The following is an 18,222-nucleotide window of genomic DNA, read 5'->3' on the forward strand; positions in this document are numbered from 1 at the left end:
ACAATGAATATACAATACCTGACTCATCTATGAGCTGAGTTAACTCGATTTCCAAAAGTGACTCTCAGTTTTCGCCCATCCTGGACTCAATTAATTTCGTGATCCAGATCAGTACCTGCAGCGGACCAGACCTGCTGCTTGCTGTGACTGCAGCACGTGATTGGCTGCCTGTTACAAGCCCCGCCCACGTCACGATCCCCTTCGGGTTCTCCGTGACGTCAGTTAGGTGGAGATGGTGATATTATATGTGAAAACTATCTTACACATTCTGGCTATTTCAACAGTGAGACATAGTTCTACATAACACAAAAAGAGCGAGAAAAAAATTAAACGACCCACTTAATTTCGACGTCCTCTTCTTATTTAATTGGCCAGCCAGGCGCGTTAGGGAATTCAAGGCGCACTTTATTGGCTGAGTTTGACAGCAATCACGTGTTCTTGGCACACGATTGGCTGAGCTCTTAGGAGGAAGTCAAGTGTCACAACATTTCGGGAGGGATAAGCTCGGAGTTGACAAAAGCGGTTTGCCTCAGTCGAAACATTTCGCTACACTGTAATTTTTTTTTATTTTTTTCATTTCCAAGTTGGGTCCTGGACGGACCACGCGGGAAAGGATTACGTTATCCGGTTGAGAACCAACCACCCGCGGCGTGCCGAGGACTTGCTTTCACAGTGGACTTTACCTTCACAGCTCGGCACAGAGAGGAGAGTGGGACTTTATTGTTCAAGGCTAGCTAGCTAGCTTTGCAAAGCGGCTTGTTTTTGTGTGTATATAGCGTGGACCGCAGGCTATATGGCTGCGAATTACGAACCGATATATGGACTTTCAGAAGATGAGGTAAGCTTTAAACTCAACCGAGCCCATAAAAAGTATACTACAACCAGGAGTCTCTTCAAGAGGGGTGCAGCCAGAGATGGCCAGCGTTAGCCCGATAGGCAAGCTAACAACCCCTTACCCTGGATAACATTCCAGTGTAATGTTCGGCAGCTGTCAGTTCCTCCCTGTCTTCGTGTCCACTAGTTTTCTCAGCTCATTTTCAGTAGCACTTTCACCACTGTGCCTACAGTCGTGAACCCAAGCAGTCCAAGTTAGTCAGCAGCCTCTGTTGGTTCGTTCCATCCTCGGTTTAATTCAATTTATGGGCGACTTGGAGCTTAACCGCTACCTCGCAATGCTCTGTTGAATCCCAGATGTGCAGAAGGGAAACCGACCGATTTCTCGGGTGCGATGGCTCGATCCCGGTACAAGCTCGACCGCTGTGTCAGATTTAAAAACTACCTCTTGTTTGTAATCGTGGCTGCCTGATAAGTGAGGTGATCTTGGATGTAGACGACTGAGTTGCCATGGCATTCAGATTTACATAAAGCATGTAGCCATTAATTATGAAATAATTCAAGCGTTATTGTTTTTTGTTTTTGTTTTTAATACTGCAGCATCATAGTCACGAGTCAAACATTGGGCATCTATGTATATCTCCAAACATTTTTTTTTAAATAGGGGAGCTGTTATATGTGAGATCGGAGCAGTGTACTCTCAAATGGCAAGCAGTGTGGAATTTTTTTTTTTTTTTGGATAATCCTGGTGGACAGCTAAAAATATATCTTTAATGGTTTCTCAAAGGGAAAATAGGGGTGTGACTCTTGATTGTTGAATTTGCACTCTGGCTGCATTTGACTCATCTGTCAGTCTGACCAGGAAGGATGTAAGAGGGTTCAGCTTCAGCAATTCACTGAATCTGTGTTACGTAGATGCACTTTGAACCCTGTGACGTTAGTTTCTCTAACATCTATGTAGGGATTGGCCGATTTAGCTCCCGATTATCAATATTGGTTATATTAGCCACTGGTAATTTGTTCTGTCACTTCAAGTTTTTAGTATGTTATGTGACTTAAATGTTTCAGCGACAGCAAAGAGGAAACAAATACCAACAGCACCACCAAAATCATTATATCTGGGGGAAGGATCTTTATTGGCTAGAAAATATTTTTAACATCGGGTTTGAAATGTTGGCGTAGAATTTAGGTGCCTTCTTATGTTAACATTGTATTTATTATAATTTTTTTTAGTAATCATTAGAAGAAAAGGTGAACCCTATCATTTAACCCACTTTGATAGCTCTGGGGTACCCTGCTGACATGAGGCTTGTCTGTAAAAACTTCCCTCACACACACTAAACAGATGGGGATAGTATTCATTGATGATTATACCATGAAACAAAGCATTTACTGTGATCATGAGGTAAACATTCAGTAAGGCACCCCACTCCCCTTTTCTTCTCACTTTGTCATCTGGTGTTATGCTAACATCATTAACTATGTCAGAGACTTCCCCAGTAAATTAATTGCCGCTGCAGTGACTTGGAGAAAAGTGTAGTCACAGCCTGGCATGAGGTGGTTTAGCATATTAAGTGTCTACATATTTTCGGATACTGCGTTTGAGTTTTGGTGCCAAGTTACAAACGGCCATTTATTTATAGGTGAGCTTTATTGATTTAAAAGGCAGCTCATTGCAGCTGGCTGCTTGAAATATCTTAGATGACTTAACTTAGCTGATTAAATGTTTTGACCCATCATCTCTTTCCCTCTGTCTGCAGCATGAAACACGAGTGTTACGGGTTAAGGTCATTGCAGGAATTGATCTGGCGAAGAAAGACATCCTTGGAGCCAGGTGCGTATCATGGAATTTCTGAGAAAACGTCAGAAGATACTGTTTTTGTGTTAATAATAGAAGTGTTAGGTTGCTTTCCTGCTGTCATTGTGAAGGTCTGGTGAGTGGACTTGGGCTTCTTTCTTTCTGGTGCTCTACATGTTCTCTTCCTTCACAAAACTAGGTCTTTTGAGGCCTTCAACATTGCATACACATCATCACAGTTTAGATGGGTCATGCCAAACATGTCAGCTACTTCACTCACTAATAATGATTCGCCATGGATCATTACATGAAGAAATCCATGCTTAAGGAAAACTAGACAGACCTTAGTTGTAGTATTGTGTTTAGCATCCCAACTCTTTGGGGTTCTCCTTCTAGCCAGTCGTTTTTAACCTTGAGCAGCACAGTGTTATGCACAGTTCCTACATTCCTTCTAGTTACAGACCTTGCACCTCAAGTGTTAATCAATGATTTCCATCCTGCCTCTCCTATCCTACTCATAACCCACCTCTGTTACCCTTCTTCCAGATAAAAGAGCTTGACTAATTCTTATACATGCCACATACCTTCCCACATGTGGGAACACAGTGTGGTTAAACTTTTGATGATCTCTGAAGCGTTATGTCCATCAATATCTCCCTCCCATGTGTGAGTCTGTGAAGTGCAACAGACTGTTAATACAGTTTTTACATGATGTTACATAATAACTTTAGTTATTGTAATTTTATTTTTGTTAAGCAGTGTAACTTCTGCTCCTTGAATTTTAATTACCCACAGCTTTGCTTTTGCTCTAATAATATGCTGAATGACTCGCTGTCACTTCTATCAACACCACCTCTGCCATCCTGCTGGCTGTTGTTGTATTTTTCCATGTGCCAATCAGAGACTTTCTTCTTAATTTGAAACTAGCTTTCTAGTGTCAAACTAAACATGGAATATTTATTATGCTGAAGCGCAAACTTCCATTAGAAATAGCAATGACCAGTAAGTCACTTAAATGGCACAGCACTTCAGCTGAAGAGATCTAAATCTTAACATGTGACAGCTTTTTGCTGTTATAGGTCTTTTAGCTACATGTTATTGAATGCCTGAGTAGGTTTGCAAATGTAATTGCAATGCAAAACATGTAGCAAGACTTCACAGGACAGACTCACTGAAGATTGCTTATCATCATTCTTTAAAGTAACATGTTGCATGAGGCTGTAAAGAAATATTTAACTATATTAAACTGTATATCTGTCTGAAATCACCACAGGAGCACTGGAAGCCTCTTCTGAATTTGAGCTCTGTGCCTACTGTTGATCACAGTAATGTATCTGAACTGTAAGAATGCAGACATTGTTTGAGGAAGAGCTTGGCATGTGTAGCACTGTGTGAGTGCTACTCGCATGCCAGAGTGCATGTGTTAGCATCCTGATGCCCTGCTGGCAGGACAGCTCAGCCTGGCTCAGGAGAAAGCTGAACTGTAATGCAGTGCACTGAATGAGGTCTTGATGTGTGGCTAGCTACCACAGGAGACAGTGCTGACTTGGCAGTCTGTCACCTCATAAGATGCTCAAACAGTTCCAGCCTGTTCTTTTCTTCTTTTTGCTCCAAATGTGTTCCTGTCGGTGCTCCTTTGTGGCTCGTGTGTTACATTCTGTTGTTTCAGATTAAATGAAACACTCTGAGGTTTTGTTTTCACCGTTTTTGTGCGGCGATGAGAGAAACTCAAGGAAGTAACTTCAAAGAACAAGTGTACGGGGCTATGCTTTGATTCCGGCTGCTTTTGGTATCTTTAATCTTGTGTTGACCACAAGTAGCCTTTCTCCCACCCTTAGAAGGATTTTTGCTCATAGAAGGAAGGAGACAAGAAGTCTCCGTGCAGCTGGGATACAGTGGTCTCATTGTTTTTGTTTAATCGCAACATATCATAGAACCACACAAACACACAATTAGAAGCTGTGGGGTTCCTGAAGAGGTTAACTAGCAGCACCTGTTTTGCCTAGGGTATGTTTGCAACTCCTTCAATATCCGTCTGTCTGCCCGTCTAATTTCGTTCTTATTCTTTTGTTTTATCTCAACTGCTTCCTTCAAATGAAAGTAAGACTGCACTGTAGCTGCGAAATTGAATTGCTGATTAGGTCAGTCCTAATGCTATGGTTACTGATTATGTCTGAATAGATTTAAAACCCATTCTCTAATATTTTGATATTTAAAAAGTGTTTAAAATCCTGTATTTAACCTTATACTAAGCAGTTCTTGCTAAGCAGCCACAATTGTAGCTCCTGAGACCACAAGAGGTTATTACAGGATGCTGTGGCAGTAAATTCTGTGAAGGGTGCTGAAATGTGCCATGTGGGTCGTGCCAGAAACCCCAAATCATCATCTCGACACAAAACGGCAATCGCACCATTCACCTGTGTCAACTCAGCATACTGCTAATTTGACCAAAGACACCTGAAGCCGAAGCAGTCGCGTTCTTGACTGCAGTGGTTTGAAGAGTAAGTAGCAGGGGAAGGGTTATTGTAGTAGTAGTAGGCAGTTATTGAGTTGCCTAAATTGCCCTACTAACATTATCTTCCACATCATCTTTATATACCACAGATAACAGTGTCTGGTGGTGGCTAACACGTATATTAGCTGTGTTGATACCACTTAATTTCAGTTCTTTTCATCATGTTGGGTAACAGCTAAGGTGTGTGAATATATTTTAATGATTTAAAGTCTGGACTTGGCTCTCTTGATTGGAATCCAGGTTACATATTGATGAGATATCAAGTTGGCAAGTCACCACTCATTTGTAATGCAGGTAATATGCATCTGTTAATAAGTTACAGTTGCTTTTATAAATTGTGGACTGTGAGGTACCAATTAAAGTGTATTACATTTGCTTTCACTGAATAAATCTCTAATGTCAATATAGTCATCTCTCTTCTAACACTACTAGAGAAACTAATTTGAACCTGCAAATCCAGAAAAGTGTAATTCACACCAAACTGTCTCTGCAGCACAAATATCTTATTACATTAGGTTGAGCAAAGGAAAAACAAAGTCTGTGCAGAAACCCTGCTGTTGCTTAGCTTCTTTCTTGCTTTACTCTTTGTTTTTCTTTTTCTTTTTTTTAACCTCCAAACTCTAGCTTTCAGTAAACCTAGTTGATTAACTTGATCAATAAAAAGTTGTTAACACAGAGGATGCTTTAAGATATCCTATTTAGATATACAAATGCACAAATAAAAGCATCGTCTGTGTTAATTGCGTTGTAATTTTAACGTGAAAGTTTCATGTAGGACTATGTAACTTTGCAAAGTCACCCCCTCCACATGTACACAGACCTTTTAAATAGTCAGTTCTCCCAGGGAAGGGTTTTGCAAAGTGTGACACGGTACCAGGTGTTGCCTGCTGTGACTAACATCAGGTTAATTGGTCTTCGCAGTGAACAGTAGATCGCCGCTCAGACCAGAGCTCACTGGAGATTTCTACCCTGTCAGCACCTTCAAATAAGCCACGTGGGGAGTTTTAAATAGCACAGTCACACATGGTCTGCTTATTGTTTGTACTTCTCTCCTCAAAACGTTTAGCTGTTTCTATTTTTAGCAGTCTTTACCAATAAGACAGGATTTTTATTTCTCAGGATACTCAAATGGAAGGAGTGTCTAACTAAGGCGCACCAATTGCAATTTTCTTTTTCTTCTAAGTGTGAACTGTCTACACTGGAACTATAACTGATTGCATTGAGAAAAAAAAACTTAATTTGTTTGTATATGCTAATATGTAATTTGCTTTGGTCTTTTATCACTTTGGAAATCATTGTTTTGATATGGAAATTAAATGTAATATGAAATGTATGTATCCTATTTATTATAGATGTGTGCTGTTTTTGGTAAATATGTATTGCTGGGAGCAGATGGTTTGAATTTGGATATGCTTCCGACTTTTTTTTTTCTGCTTTGGTTTTGCAGTGATCCTTATGTCAAGCTTTCCCTCTATGTTGCTGATGAAACTAGAGAGCTTGCCCTAGTCCAAACAAAAACGATTAAAAAGGTAAGTCCATAAGTAAACAGTGACTTTGAAGCATTGAACTGTAGCATGTTTAGTCTGATGTTTGTTGTCTTAGAGGTCCTGTTTATGTCTTGGATGACGCAGTCACAAGTGGACAGCTACTCTGCAAATAAACATGGAGCCTACAGAAGTTTTGCAAACCTGCTTAATTATTCAGGGTCTCAAATTAAAGTCTAATTAATCTTGACTCAAAACAGTGTGCTGCTCTATGTTCATTTTACAGCCGGTCTCACCAGCAGGGCACCTGTCGCTAATGGGAGAACTATTATAAATGGCAGAAGCTAACGGGAAATGGGCAGTAGTTTGGAGATATTTCATGCTATCACACTAATGTGCTGGTGAGATTTCTTATCGTGTACATTTACAGTTGTAAACAGAGTTGTTGGGAATAAGTCTGTTAGCCAGTACTAGTGCAGGAGGACGTTGTGTTTCTCCACTGGTAGGAAGAACACTGATTGTGTAGGCGTTCTTTAAATGTGGCTCCAGATAAATTTATGTACACACTGCTAAAACAAGCGAATGGCATTGTGTAGCCCACGGCATATCTGAATATGGTGTGAGCAGTTAAATCTGCGTGTGCATTCCTACACCTGTACTTGGAGGTTTCTCCTTGTGATTGGATCACCCAAGATGCATGTTAATTCCAGGTGAGAACAGAGCCGTAGCTTTATTCCTTAGTCACACACACTCAGTCACCAATGGCAGCAGACTGCTATGCAAGAAGTAATCTGGAGTTCATTGTACTGCCTGATGGTGCTTTGGCACATGGAGGGATCGAATGGCCAGCCCCTATATTAGTGGAGAGCTCGCTCGACCACCTGAGCCTTGAAAGCCCAATGACCTCTAATGAACCTACTTGTATTGTTTGGCTAGCTTGGCCACTCCTGCCAAACTAATCTACTTCCACACCTGCACTTTAGATGGGCCTTTTCAGCCACTTAAATGTGCACTTATTGAGTCCCTTTTAAAGTCACAGGTGTGGGATCACAGATCATCTTAATACCAACACACACTCCCTACCCCCACACCTACCAATCAAGGCAAAGCTCCAGAAAGGCACAAAAAGGTGGTGCTTCCTTTATCTGTTCAGGACAGGGAGACACTGGTCGAGCTCTTCCCCCGTGGCCTCTTTTTGAGGAGGAAATCTCTTCACAGCAGGGGGAGCTATTACTTGCCATTATTGTAAACCCAGGACAGGAGACGTTTCCAATTCAAAGGAAGCTGTAATTTGAGTGGAAGTGCATATTGATTTCCAGGATTTTTGAATTTTCTGAGCTGCATGGTTTAAATTTGATCTGAAATGTATTGGGTTCTGCTGCACTCCATTTTATTCTTTTCTGAGGCTGTACTTTATAATGTGCAGGGGTTAAACTTTAAAGCATAGCTTGACTCAGTTTCTTACTTCCTGGTAGTAAAGTTGGTTATAAGAATTTGCCAACGAAAGCCTGTGTTGGAGTCAAGCAGCTCAGGCCTACATGCAGCCAAACATATGCTGCCAGTGGCCATGGTTTTCTTTATAGGATATAAATAGCTGACAATAGTACTGCTATGTGGAGCAGAAAAAGAAGCAGTGGTGCTTCGCTCTTCTGTGGGCTTCATGTGTCTTTAAGTGGGACACCTTTGATGGCATCTTTGTTGTTGAAGCTAAGAGTTTGGCTTGTGGCAAGATGACATGAAAAAAATGGGATATGACAAAGAAATAAAAAGCCAATCTGAGGCAAACATCAGTATCTAGATGATGCCCTGAGCACAGAAGAGCTGAGGTTAGGCTGTTCTGGATGTTTTTGTTTTTGTTTTTGCCTTGTGAGCTGCAGATTTCATTAATATTGTTCATCCAAGTACAGCGAGTTAATTTGTAATTGTGGTATCTCAGTAGTTTTAGTACAGATGTTATTTTATCGCTGCTGTAAAACATTTAATGTTTATTATTCAGTGTAACTTGTGAAATTCAGGTTTCATTGACATTTGAGTGTTTAAGTCATTTGAGTCACCAAAGGAATTTTAATGAGAACTGTAACTTAGTTCCCAGTCTAATAAAAACATCAAATGTGTGAGGCAGAAGGAGAGTGGATTGGAGGGGGGTGTAACTGCTGAGCTGATGCATCCAGAAAGTGGGTGAAAATCCTCACGCCTGTTAATCTGAAGGCTTATTCTTATCACAGGAGCAAGTTTGCTACAAACCTCCTCTAACAATATAAGAGAGGATCATTGGCATGCCAGATAGAGCCTAATTTTGCACGTGGCCTCTCTTCTCTCACTCTGAGTGGGATGCTTTTCATACATCTGTTCTCTTTTCTGTGTAAACTAATGATGCTGTTTATTGTGTTTTAATGCAGTTATTCATTGTGGCTTCTGTACACTGTGTTTCAGACCCTCAACCCAAAATGGAACGAAGAATTCTACTTTAGAGTGAGTTCAGATTTTGAAATGCTTTCGTGAATGATGATTATTATTTTTATTTATTTTTGCTTTGACGGTCTGTTATTGCTCTACTTTGGAGCAGGAGTTGTATAGCTGTGAATCTTTGGTTGCAGTTTAACATGGCGATGAAACCCACGTCTTCCACCCCTGTAATCAAACAGGACGTTATAAGTATAGTGACATGATAACTCTAGACTGAGGGTGTTTAGTTCAGTTCAGTTTGTTAGGTGGTGTTGATAGGCATCTATAATTCAAGTTTTTTTAAATCAATAACATTTTGTGAAATTAAAACGATAGAATAGTTTATAAGATTTCATGGGTGAATAAATGATACAAATTGGTCATTTCCTGTTGTTAGGTAGTTAAGTTGCATAATGATGTCATAATGTGCAATATGGATAACAGCCTTTTAAGAGTATAAGCTGTACCTTTGTGTCAACTTTGATTGCTCAACTCCTGATAGTGTAGGAATTGTTTGCAAGGAAACAGATTTTGTGTATTATAGTAAAATGAGTACAGCTTAGGCTTCTGTTTCGATAATTAGACAGCTGACTGCCTTCTAAGACTCTGCACAGTTTTAAATGATTACAAAACAAAAAGCAAGCAGCCAGTTACCCGCAAATGCACATACACTTTGACATAAACAGCAAGCAACGTCTCTAACATCTTCCTTATTTTGTTGCTCCCACAGGTGTGTCCACAGAATCATAGGCTACTCTTTGAGGTGTTCGATGAAAACAGATTGGTAAGATTTCCACTTTTGTAGATTTATTTAGTTGTCTCGTGTCGTTCAATCTGTTCTCCTTGGAAATATTTGCACAATATATTGTCTTTCATTTAATGTCCTATGGTGATAATTTGCTTTCCAGTAGCACTTTATTTTGTTCTCTAGTCTCAGTTACGCCAATAAAACATAATGACTGTAAAACTGATATTGCTAAATTTGTCTCAACCAGTTCTGCTTTCATTATACCGCAGAGATTTTCAATAACTTAGAAGACGTTTTATTGACTTTGTCTGCCCTCCCTCGTGTGTTAACAGTTTTCGAGATGTGAACCATTTTCCCAGTTTAACATGACATGATTTCAGCTTTAGGCTTTGTAGATTATAAACAGCGTACAGTTTGTTTGACTGCTAGTTTCGGTACTCTGCTTTCAGACTGTAATCCACTAACAGCTCCTACATTCCTCTTATGTCAAATTTCTCAGATTTCCCCCACAGACGAGAACACTGGTTTCCTTGACTTGTGAAATTAAAACCCCTTTTAGGCCCTCAGTTGCCTTGACAACTAAATTAAATGTCTGCACATTGTCAATTCTTGCAGTGAGTAAAACCATCACAAATAGGTCTTGTAATCAATTTACTAATTCACTCTTGGCTCTAAACGTCACCTTGGTTGGAGTATCTTCAGAGAAGGCGTGCATAAGAGAAGTGGTTGCTGACACTGTGGAGTCATTGTTCTGTAGAATAAGCAAAAGGCTCTGCTAGCAGTGTTATTTGTTTCCTATGTCTTCTCAGTAACTCTGGGTCCTGGGTTTGATGTTGTATAAAACAAACAGCGGATGCAGCCCAACATAGTTTTGGTGATCTTGGCTGGATAAGGCACATTCTGTCGGGGCCTCTCAGATTCAGGGCTGTTGCTGAGGACCATCGTGGGAGGTTAAAACATTTGGGATTTGTTTGGGGAGTGTCTTTTTGTAACAACACGATCTCTAGTTTTATTTCTAGGTGAACCATATAAAGACATGACTATTTCATTGATCTAAGCATGTAACACATGTCTAACTTGCTCATTTGCACTCCGTCCCTTCTAAAAAGTGCAGCTCTAATTTTCCTTCAGTACAGTGAACACTTTCTGTATAAGAGGATGAGACGAGAGCACAGCACAGGCAGCCTCAAGCACGGTCCTCTCCTTATATGTCCGAAGAGGTGCTTTTTGTCTTTCTCTTGGTGCGTGCCAAGGCAGCTCCCCCACCACTGGTCAGCATTTCGTTTTGTACTGGAGCATAGTACAAATATAAGAGAACTATGTATGACACTGATGGTTGAATTTGAAGAAGCGGCTGAATAGACCTACAGCACAGTGCAGTTTGAAGCAGGCATGTTATGTCATTTGGCAAGCTGGGCTCGCTGCCATTGGACCACACATTGGCATTTTGTTTCTTTTATACAGAACATTCCCCATAACATTTCTCACACAGACACACATTTATTGACTGTGCCTAACACTGCAGGCAGTGTGTCATCACTAAGTGTAACTGGCTGCCAAGCCGCGAGTCTTCCTGTATTACAGTGTCTTTCTTTTGGCTTCTTTGTCCAGTCAGTATTGTTTCTTGATGCCCTCTTGTCCACAATGCAGACCTTTGATATTTATTTCTTTTTTTCATTCGTTTGAAATACTACAGGCTGCTGGTTGCAACTTGTTTTTTGAAAAAGATAAGGTGACGCACTGTGGTCTAAGCCATAGGTTGAACCAGTCCAAGCGGTTAAAACAAGGCAGTTACTTTTCAAGCGTGTAGCTCTGAAATGGCAAGTTGTGATAGGGGCTTTGTCAGTTCTGTGCACGGAGGCGGATGACTCCCCCACTAACTGTGGCTTCAGGGCAAAGTAGTCGAACTCCCACTTTTTCACATGATGATGCTGTGGTGAATCAAATTGTAGGAGCTTTTTTACATTAATGTACAGTATGTTGCAAACAAAGCGTCTTTTTCTGTGTTGTAACTTGGAGTTAGGCATTAGAATTTGTGCATGATTTCATTCAGCATTACAGGCTAGGATCACAGCCAAGTTGTGTCTCGGACTGCTTTTGGATGCAAAAGGAATGACCTATAAAAGCAGCGTCAAATGTTTGGCTGTGTATGGCAGGCATTGCATGTTTATTCTGTTTCAAGTAGACATGCCTTTTCCGAGTGAGGACCATGCTGTTCTGTGATCTGTCAGATAATCTGCTCTTTACTCTCAATCTCACTTTTTTTTTCTTGATCCATTTTTAGCACCAACTTCCTTATGCTTCTTTTTTTCTGTTTCCAAGCTGCAAGACATTACAGGATAAATTATATGCTCCAGACTTGGTGTTGAATTTTTGACATGATTGGCACCAAATGGCAATTGGTGATCAATTAACAAGTAACCTTGCTGTGAATCTAGAATCTAGAAGTTATTGATGCTTTCCTTTTCCCTTCCATTTCTTTCTGCTCCTTCAGTTCACAGCATGTCTTTTCCAGAACAGGCTGATTGCAGGCAGCACTGAATGATTGGAACCGTTCAATGCCGAAGGAGTTGAGTGGGAGCAAATAAACAGCTGACTGGCATTGCCAACATTGCTGCACTCTTTTTCGTAATAATGCTCTAATTTTATCCAGCTTTCCCATTTTGATCACATTGCTGAACTTTCACCCCTCCCTAAAAATCCAAAGCTGCTCGCCATTTAGTTCAGTTTGATCCAAAAAGAGTGTTTAGTCAACGATAGACGAACGTTTCTGTAGGTGAGCATGCAGTAGTTCAGCCATTTGTCACTCTAGTTAAGTTTCTATTAACTTATTTTTACATTCAAAGAAATCCACAGTCAAAAGACGAAATGACTTGTATTTAAGATGAATACGTTGGGAACTTCTTTTGTTAAATAATACAAGCCACAATATTGAAAAAGGAATGAGTTACGATTTAATTTAACAGGTGTACTCTTGGTGAGTGGTGTTTTGATATTTGAGTGCTACTCTGGGGAAACTGAGCTACTCTTACTGAGATATCAATTTTAGCAAATTAAATCAAATTCCAGATGATGTTTAAATTATGAAGAAAATAGTTTAAAAACTCATGAAGCCAGATGAAAGGACATTAATGAGATGTGGAGGCAGGGGAATTGGCGGGGTTAGAAAAAGTTCATGTTAATAGAGCGGAGGATGGATAGGAGTAAGCAAGCAGGATGTAGGTGGGGTCGTTGGGGGGGGGGCTCATTTGCTACGTGAGGGCAGTATGGGGTCGTAACAGGAGATGGCAGGGCCATTTGTAGTCACGTGACTGCCAGGCAATCCACTGTCACCTCGGAAACCAGGAGTGCCGGCCACTCATATCCAATCATGTCGGGAATGCTGGCTGTCACTTGGCTCAGGCTATTTCTGCCGTCTGTCGCTAGTGCTTGATGGTGCTAAGAGACTGGTATACAGGGATCCTCCTCCTTTTTTCTTTTTTTTTTCCTCCTTTTTTTTTTTTTTTTTTTTTTTAAAAAACACCACCCCACCCCCCCACCCTCCTCCTCGTAGCCATCAGCCCTCACTCTCCCTCTCCTTTGAGTGCGTTGTGTAAAGTTGTCAGCTGTTTTGCAGTGGCTGTTTTGCTTTTGTGGTGTGAGTACTTCTTTTCTCAGTTCAGCTTGGTGTGGGAAGGAAAGTTGCGGAAGAGGCTGGGAGAGGGGAGGGGGGAATGGAAGAAAAGAGGATCAGTTGTCTAGCCAAAGGAGAAGTGGGCAACAGTTAGGATACTGAGGCAAGAGCCAGAGGAGAGAACCAGCAGCCACTCAGTAAGAAAGTGAGAGGCAACGGGAGATTTGGACGTGGGGTGAAAATGGCACAGCGTCTGCGTTTGTACTTTGGCTCAGGACACAGTAACACAGCCCCGGACATACTGGAAGGAGACTTTGAGGTGCAGCAGCGAGACGACGATAGGGTCACGGCACACCTCGTGCAGCCACGTCCAGCATCGAGGCCTTCCCAGGACTCTGCTACGGAGCACGTCCCGTCGGCGGCTTTTGGTTTCCACTCTGAGCCTTCGCTTAAACGCAGCTCCTCCATGTTCATACCCCAGCTTGCCGCCTACACTGAGCCACGTCCTACTAGGAGCTCATCCATGCACATCTCCCTTCAGCGCTCCAATGGATCCAGTAATGGAGATTCCAGTGGTCATGCTGATGATGTCCCACCACCCTGTTATACTCCTCCAGGACCTGCGCCTGCCTATACCGAACCACAGAGTCAAGCTAACTTTCCGCGGCAGTCCCCTCCTCCATACTACAGCCCTGATTCTTTAAGTGTGCAATCTTCTCTGGCGGAGCCAAACCTTCCCAAGCGCAGGGTCTTTAGTATTGGTTCCAGCAGTCATTGTACGTATAACAGACGCCAGCCTGGCATCAGTGTTGGTGCCATCTACATCCAGAGGAATTCTCCTGACGGCTCTGATGTCCAGCATTTCAGAATCCTTCCCTATGGCGGTACCGGCTGGTCTGTCCAGCAGCAAAGCCTGGACCAGTCCTCTGGTGTTAATGGCACAAAGCAGAGGCTAGTGTTTCAGCTCCAGCAAAATCAGAGCCAGGATCAGAAGCAGGGCAGACAACCGGATGATCCATCACAAGAACAATGCACAGATGCTGGACCCAACAGCTCAAGAGGTTGCCATAGGGTGCGCTACCCTAGAATTCGATTACATAGAAGCTCGTCTCATCAGAGGCTGCTGGTGGAAAATAATAATCAGAAAAGTGGTGCAGACAGTCAGACTATAGACGAGAATGAAACAGATGTGGAGACAGAAGCAAGAAACAGACCTGATGGTTGTACTTTAAACTTTAGTGGGGAAAATCCCAGAAGGCAGCCACATTTGAAGATATATTTTACCCCGGGTGGAGGTGGAAATCAGGATGTGAGCTTTGGCAATGAAGCAACGACAAGTAATTCCAAGGTAAAGAGTGTGGAAAAGTTTAGTAGAAGCATACTCTGCCTCTGAAATGTTTGGTGAAAAATTGTTGAATTACAAAAGCGTTATGTAACATTTATAGACTTGTTCTAATGTTCCTAGAGAAACTGATATTAGAATGAATAGTAAACAAATCCAAAAATAGTGGGTGGCATGTGACATTTAGTTTAATATGACTTGGCTTGTTCCTCTTGTAGCCAAAAGGGTGAGGTCCAGCACTGTCATGGACATAACAAATGAAAAAGCCAGTCTAACACATCTAATTTGCAGTGGTTGCTTAAGTACTATTTAACACTAAGAATATAGGCTAGACAGGGAGAGATCCGTGTGGTGCTGATACAGGGTGGTGACTTTCCTGGACCTAAAAATCCCAGACAACCTTGCTGATCTAAATCACACATGCTGCTTTTCTTTCACTTCATAACCAGAACGACTTAAAATCTCACACACGTCAGCCAGTTTAGTTGTGCAAGAAATGGATGAATGGATAATTTGTTCCCATGCACTTGTTGCCTTCCGTTTCACAGAAATGCGACACTGGGGTTTTTGATAATACCCTTAAGTGCAGTCAGCACTCTTTAAGAGCTGGCTGTGTCTATTTTTAGTTTACCTCGAGCGTGTTTGTTGGTTTTGAAAGCAGGCAAGCGGCATGTCTTCTCCAGTTCTTGGCTGGTATGGATGTGAATCGTTGCAGCTGCTCAGCAGGCGATTAAGAACTAACATGTCAGTGCAGCCCAAACAATGATCAAAAAGTTTCACAAGCAGCGTCGGTTTCCTCAAAGCCTGAAATCTTTTGGTGTTGCTCTCCAGTCTTATGCATATGTCCAACTCTGGTGCTAGAATGCTATAATCAGTGTATCGAGTTACCCAAATTGCTGTTTATTTATTAAACTTTTAAATACTTTCGATGTAGAACGTTTTAGATGTTTCTTTTAAGCTATTTTTTAAATGGCACTTTGGAGTTGTAAACTCAATTTTTAGCCTAAAATTAAATATAGTCGATTTTGAAATTAAATGATAGGGCCGTCATTGACTGTTTGAGGTTTACACCAGCAGGATGTAGGTTTATCATGAGATGTTTAGCTCCAGGAAGGACCGCTTAAACAGGAAGCTATTTGCTCATATCATGTTTTAGTTCATCTGACCAAACCACTGATTTCATTCATCTGAGTCAACCCCCCCCCCCAAAACCCCAAAGATTCCCCCGCCACAAACCAGATTGGTTATTTGTAAAAGTAGAAACATGCTTTTTTTTCCTTTTGGAGCTAGCCTCAAGTGGCCACTCCAGGAACTGCAGTTTTTTGCATTTAATCATCAGCTTGAGTTTATTGCACCTCATCGGTTTCTGCTTGCTTGTATGTGTAGAAGTTGTGACCAGTCGGCTAAAGAATATCTCTTCCCACTCAGTTTGACTGAGCTTAGTCTGCATCCAGGCAGATACTGTGATGCACAGTCCTGCCAGTGACTTCGCATTATTCAGGTGATGAAAAAGGAGATGCCAAGATGCAGTAGCAAAGGTGATGATGAAAAGGGCAAGGGTGGTGTTGATATAGACAATCTAGGTTTGGATAAAAAAAAAGAAGAAAGAAAACGTTTTCAGATCTAGTGGGAAAAATTAACCTCTTCCTTCGCCCCTCATGGTAGTGATGTGAGACTCCATGGCATCCTGTTTCTCAAGCAACGAGGAAGTCCCCAATTAGACCATAATGACAGGTCTTCCCCAACTGATTGCCTGGAGTTGGATTGCCCCTTTTTAAAACTGGGCTTGGGATGACGTGTGTGTGTGTGTGTTTGTGTGTGCGCACACCAGATGGACTAGCTGCAAATGGCTATGCCTCCGTGCCATGCCCTCGTTACAGCCCTGCCTTAGTACCCCTCGGTTTCCATTCATTGAGAGCTCCTGGAGGCCAGTAGGCTGGCTATATTTACCTGAGGCAAGATTGTGGACGAGTGGGGTGAGGGCACACTTTTTATTTTGGTCCGATAGCATGTAAGAGGCATTCAAATCACTTGTGTTGCGAAGGGCTTTTCTCTGACAGCGTGGACTTCTCTGAATTGCATGGTATTGTAATACAGTTGTGTCAGCAGGGAGACTGTTGAGAAGGTGAGACAGCCTTTTTAAACCTCAGTGCCAGCCTGGACTTGCTCCAGATTGCCCTTTGTCGTAAACACCCTGTCACCATCTTGTCATCATCTTCCTGTAGCTTCATAGCATTTCCAGTTCTTAGCACTTTAGCTGCTTTCCTATAGTCTTGAAAGATTGGAGTGTGTTTAGGAATGACAATAGATTAGGTTTTTAGTCGTTCATTACATGTGAATTGAAGTGAAGAGCAAAATATCCTATAAACATTGGCCATGAAAGCTGCTGTCTGGGTGCTTTTGCTTGTTGGATTTAATTACAGGGTCAGAGAGAGATGTTGCTGCAGGCGACATTTAGGGTTTTATTTTTTTTTAATTTTATTTCATTTTATCATTTTTTTGGTGCTGTGAGAACCACAAAATCATTTGTAATCCACAGATGTTGCAGTGGTATTTCAGCACAAATCTCTGAAATGGTTATATTCTCATCCAAACTTGCCAGAGTAAAATTAGAAGCGTGTGAAAAGCAATTGTTTCGGTGACCTACTCGTGTTCAGTTTTCAAACTTTTTTGGGCTAGCTTCCTCTTTTTTTTTCCTTTTTTTTTTTTTTTTCTCATACCTCAAGCCACCCCTCTTTGTCCACCCGTACTTCCTTCTGTTGGTCTTTGGTCGCACTCTCAGAGTGTAACCTGGTCCTGGGAGGCAGTTGCAGACTCAAATCTGACCTCTTAATGACTCTGTAATTAAATCCAACTCCGTATATAAGGTCAGAGCTGAAATGCTTGTTTTGGTTAGTGACATTTAAAAAAACAACAACAAAACAGGTTTGCCTGCAGAAGGTGTTGTTTTCCATGTGATAATATCATTGCAATTGCTTATATCATACACTGGAAGTGACAGTGCTACTGCTGTTTATGTGATCATGTGGTAAAAGAGTTGTGGTTATGCTGTGGTCAAGTTTGCTTTTGATGCTCTCTCAAACTTGGAGGAATCTTATGTCGGACTGCTTTAAATGAGTTATGTTAACAGTAAGTGAATCGTTTAGTTTGGTTGGTTTAGAAATTGAAAGCATGCATTGCGGTAATTTGCACAGTAGTGACTCCTGTTTTCCAAGAAGGGCTCATTTACAGTGTGTTATTCAGTGGAGGTGGGTGGACGTGCGAGGATGAGTGACTTCACATACGTTCGTGTGTGTGTGTGCTTACATGCCTGTGCGTTAATCAGTCATCATTTTTATGTGACTCATTTGTAACCTTTTCACTACTGAATTCCAGCTCGGTTAACTGTGGTGGGAGCCCAGTGCAGTCACTCCACAGCTCTTTTTTCTTTTGTTTATCAGAAT

The 18,222-nt window shown here is 41.5% G+C and overlaps 1 protein-coding gene across 8 annotated transcripts in view; it reads left to right on the forward strand.

Annotated features, from left to right (window-relative positions):
• The first annotated feature begins 489 nt into the window (after positions 1-489).
• The window catches only part of nedd4l (NEDD4 like E3 ubiquitin protein ligase), a 41,710-nt gene continuing 23,977 nt past the window's right edge, over positions 490-18,222 (forward strand). For 5 of the 8 annotated variants that reach the window (XM_085359860.1, XM_085359852.1, XM_085359854.1 and 2 more), the window contains exon 1: positions 13,539-14,785. In XM_085359860.1, coding sequence (XP_085215986.1) covers positions 13,679-14,785 — 1,107 coding nt within the window. In that variant the 5' untranslated portion in view covers positions 13,539-13,678. Of the gene's footprint in view, positions 839-2,594; positions 2,669-6,594; positions 6,677-9,064; positions 9,104-9,806; positions 9,861-13,538; positions 14,786-18,222 lie in introns of those variants that run through there. The other 3 variants (XM_085359857.1, XM_085359858.1, XM_085359861.1) reach the window with 1 other exon arrangement.

This window comes from Diplotaxodon limnothrissa, linkage group LG7 (genome assembly GCF_057381915.1).
Source record: "Diplotaxodon limnothrissa isolate DT_005_m linkage group LG7, D_limnothrissa_male_GT1.1, whole genome shotgun sequence".
Lineage (NCBI taxonomy): Eukaryota > Metazoa > Chordata > Actinopteri > Cichliformes > Cichlidae > Diplotaxodon > Diplotaxodon limnothrissa.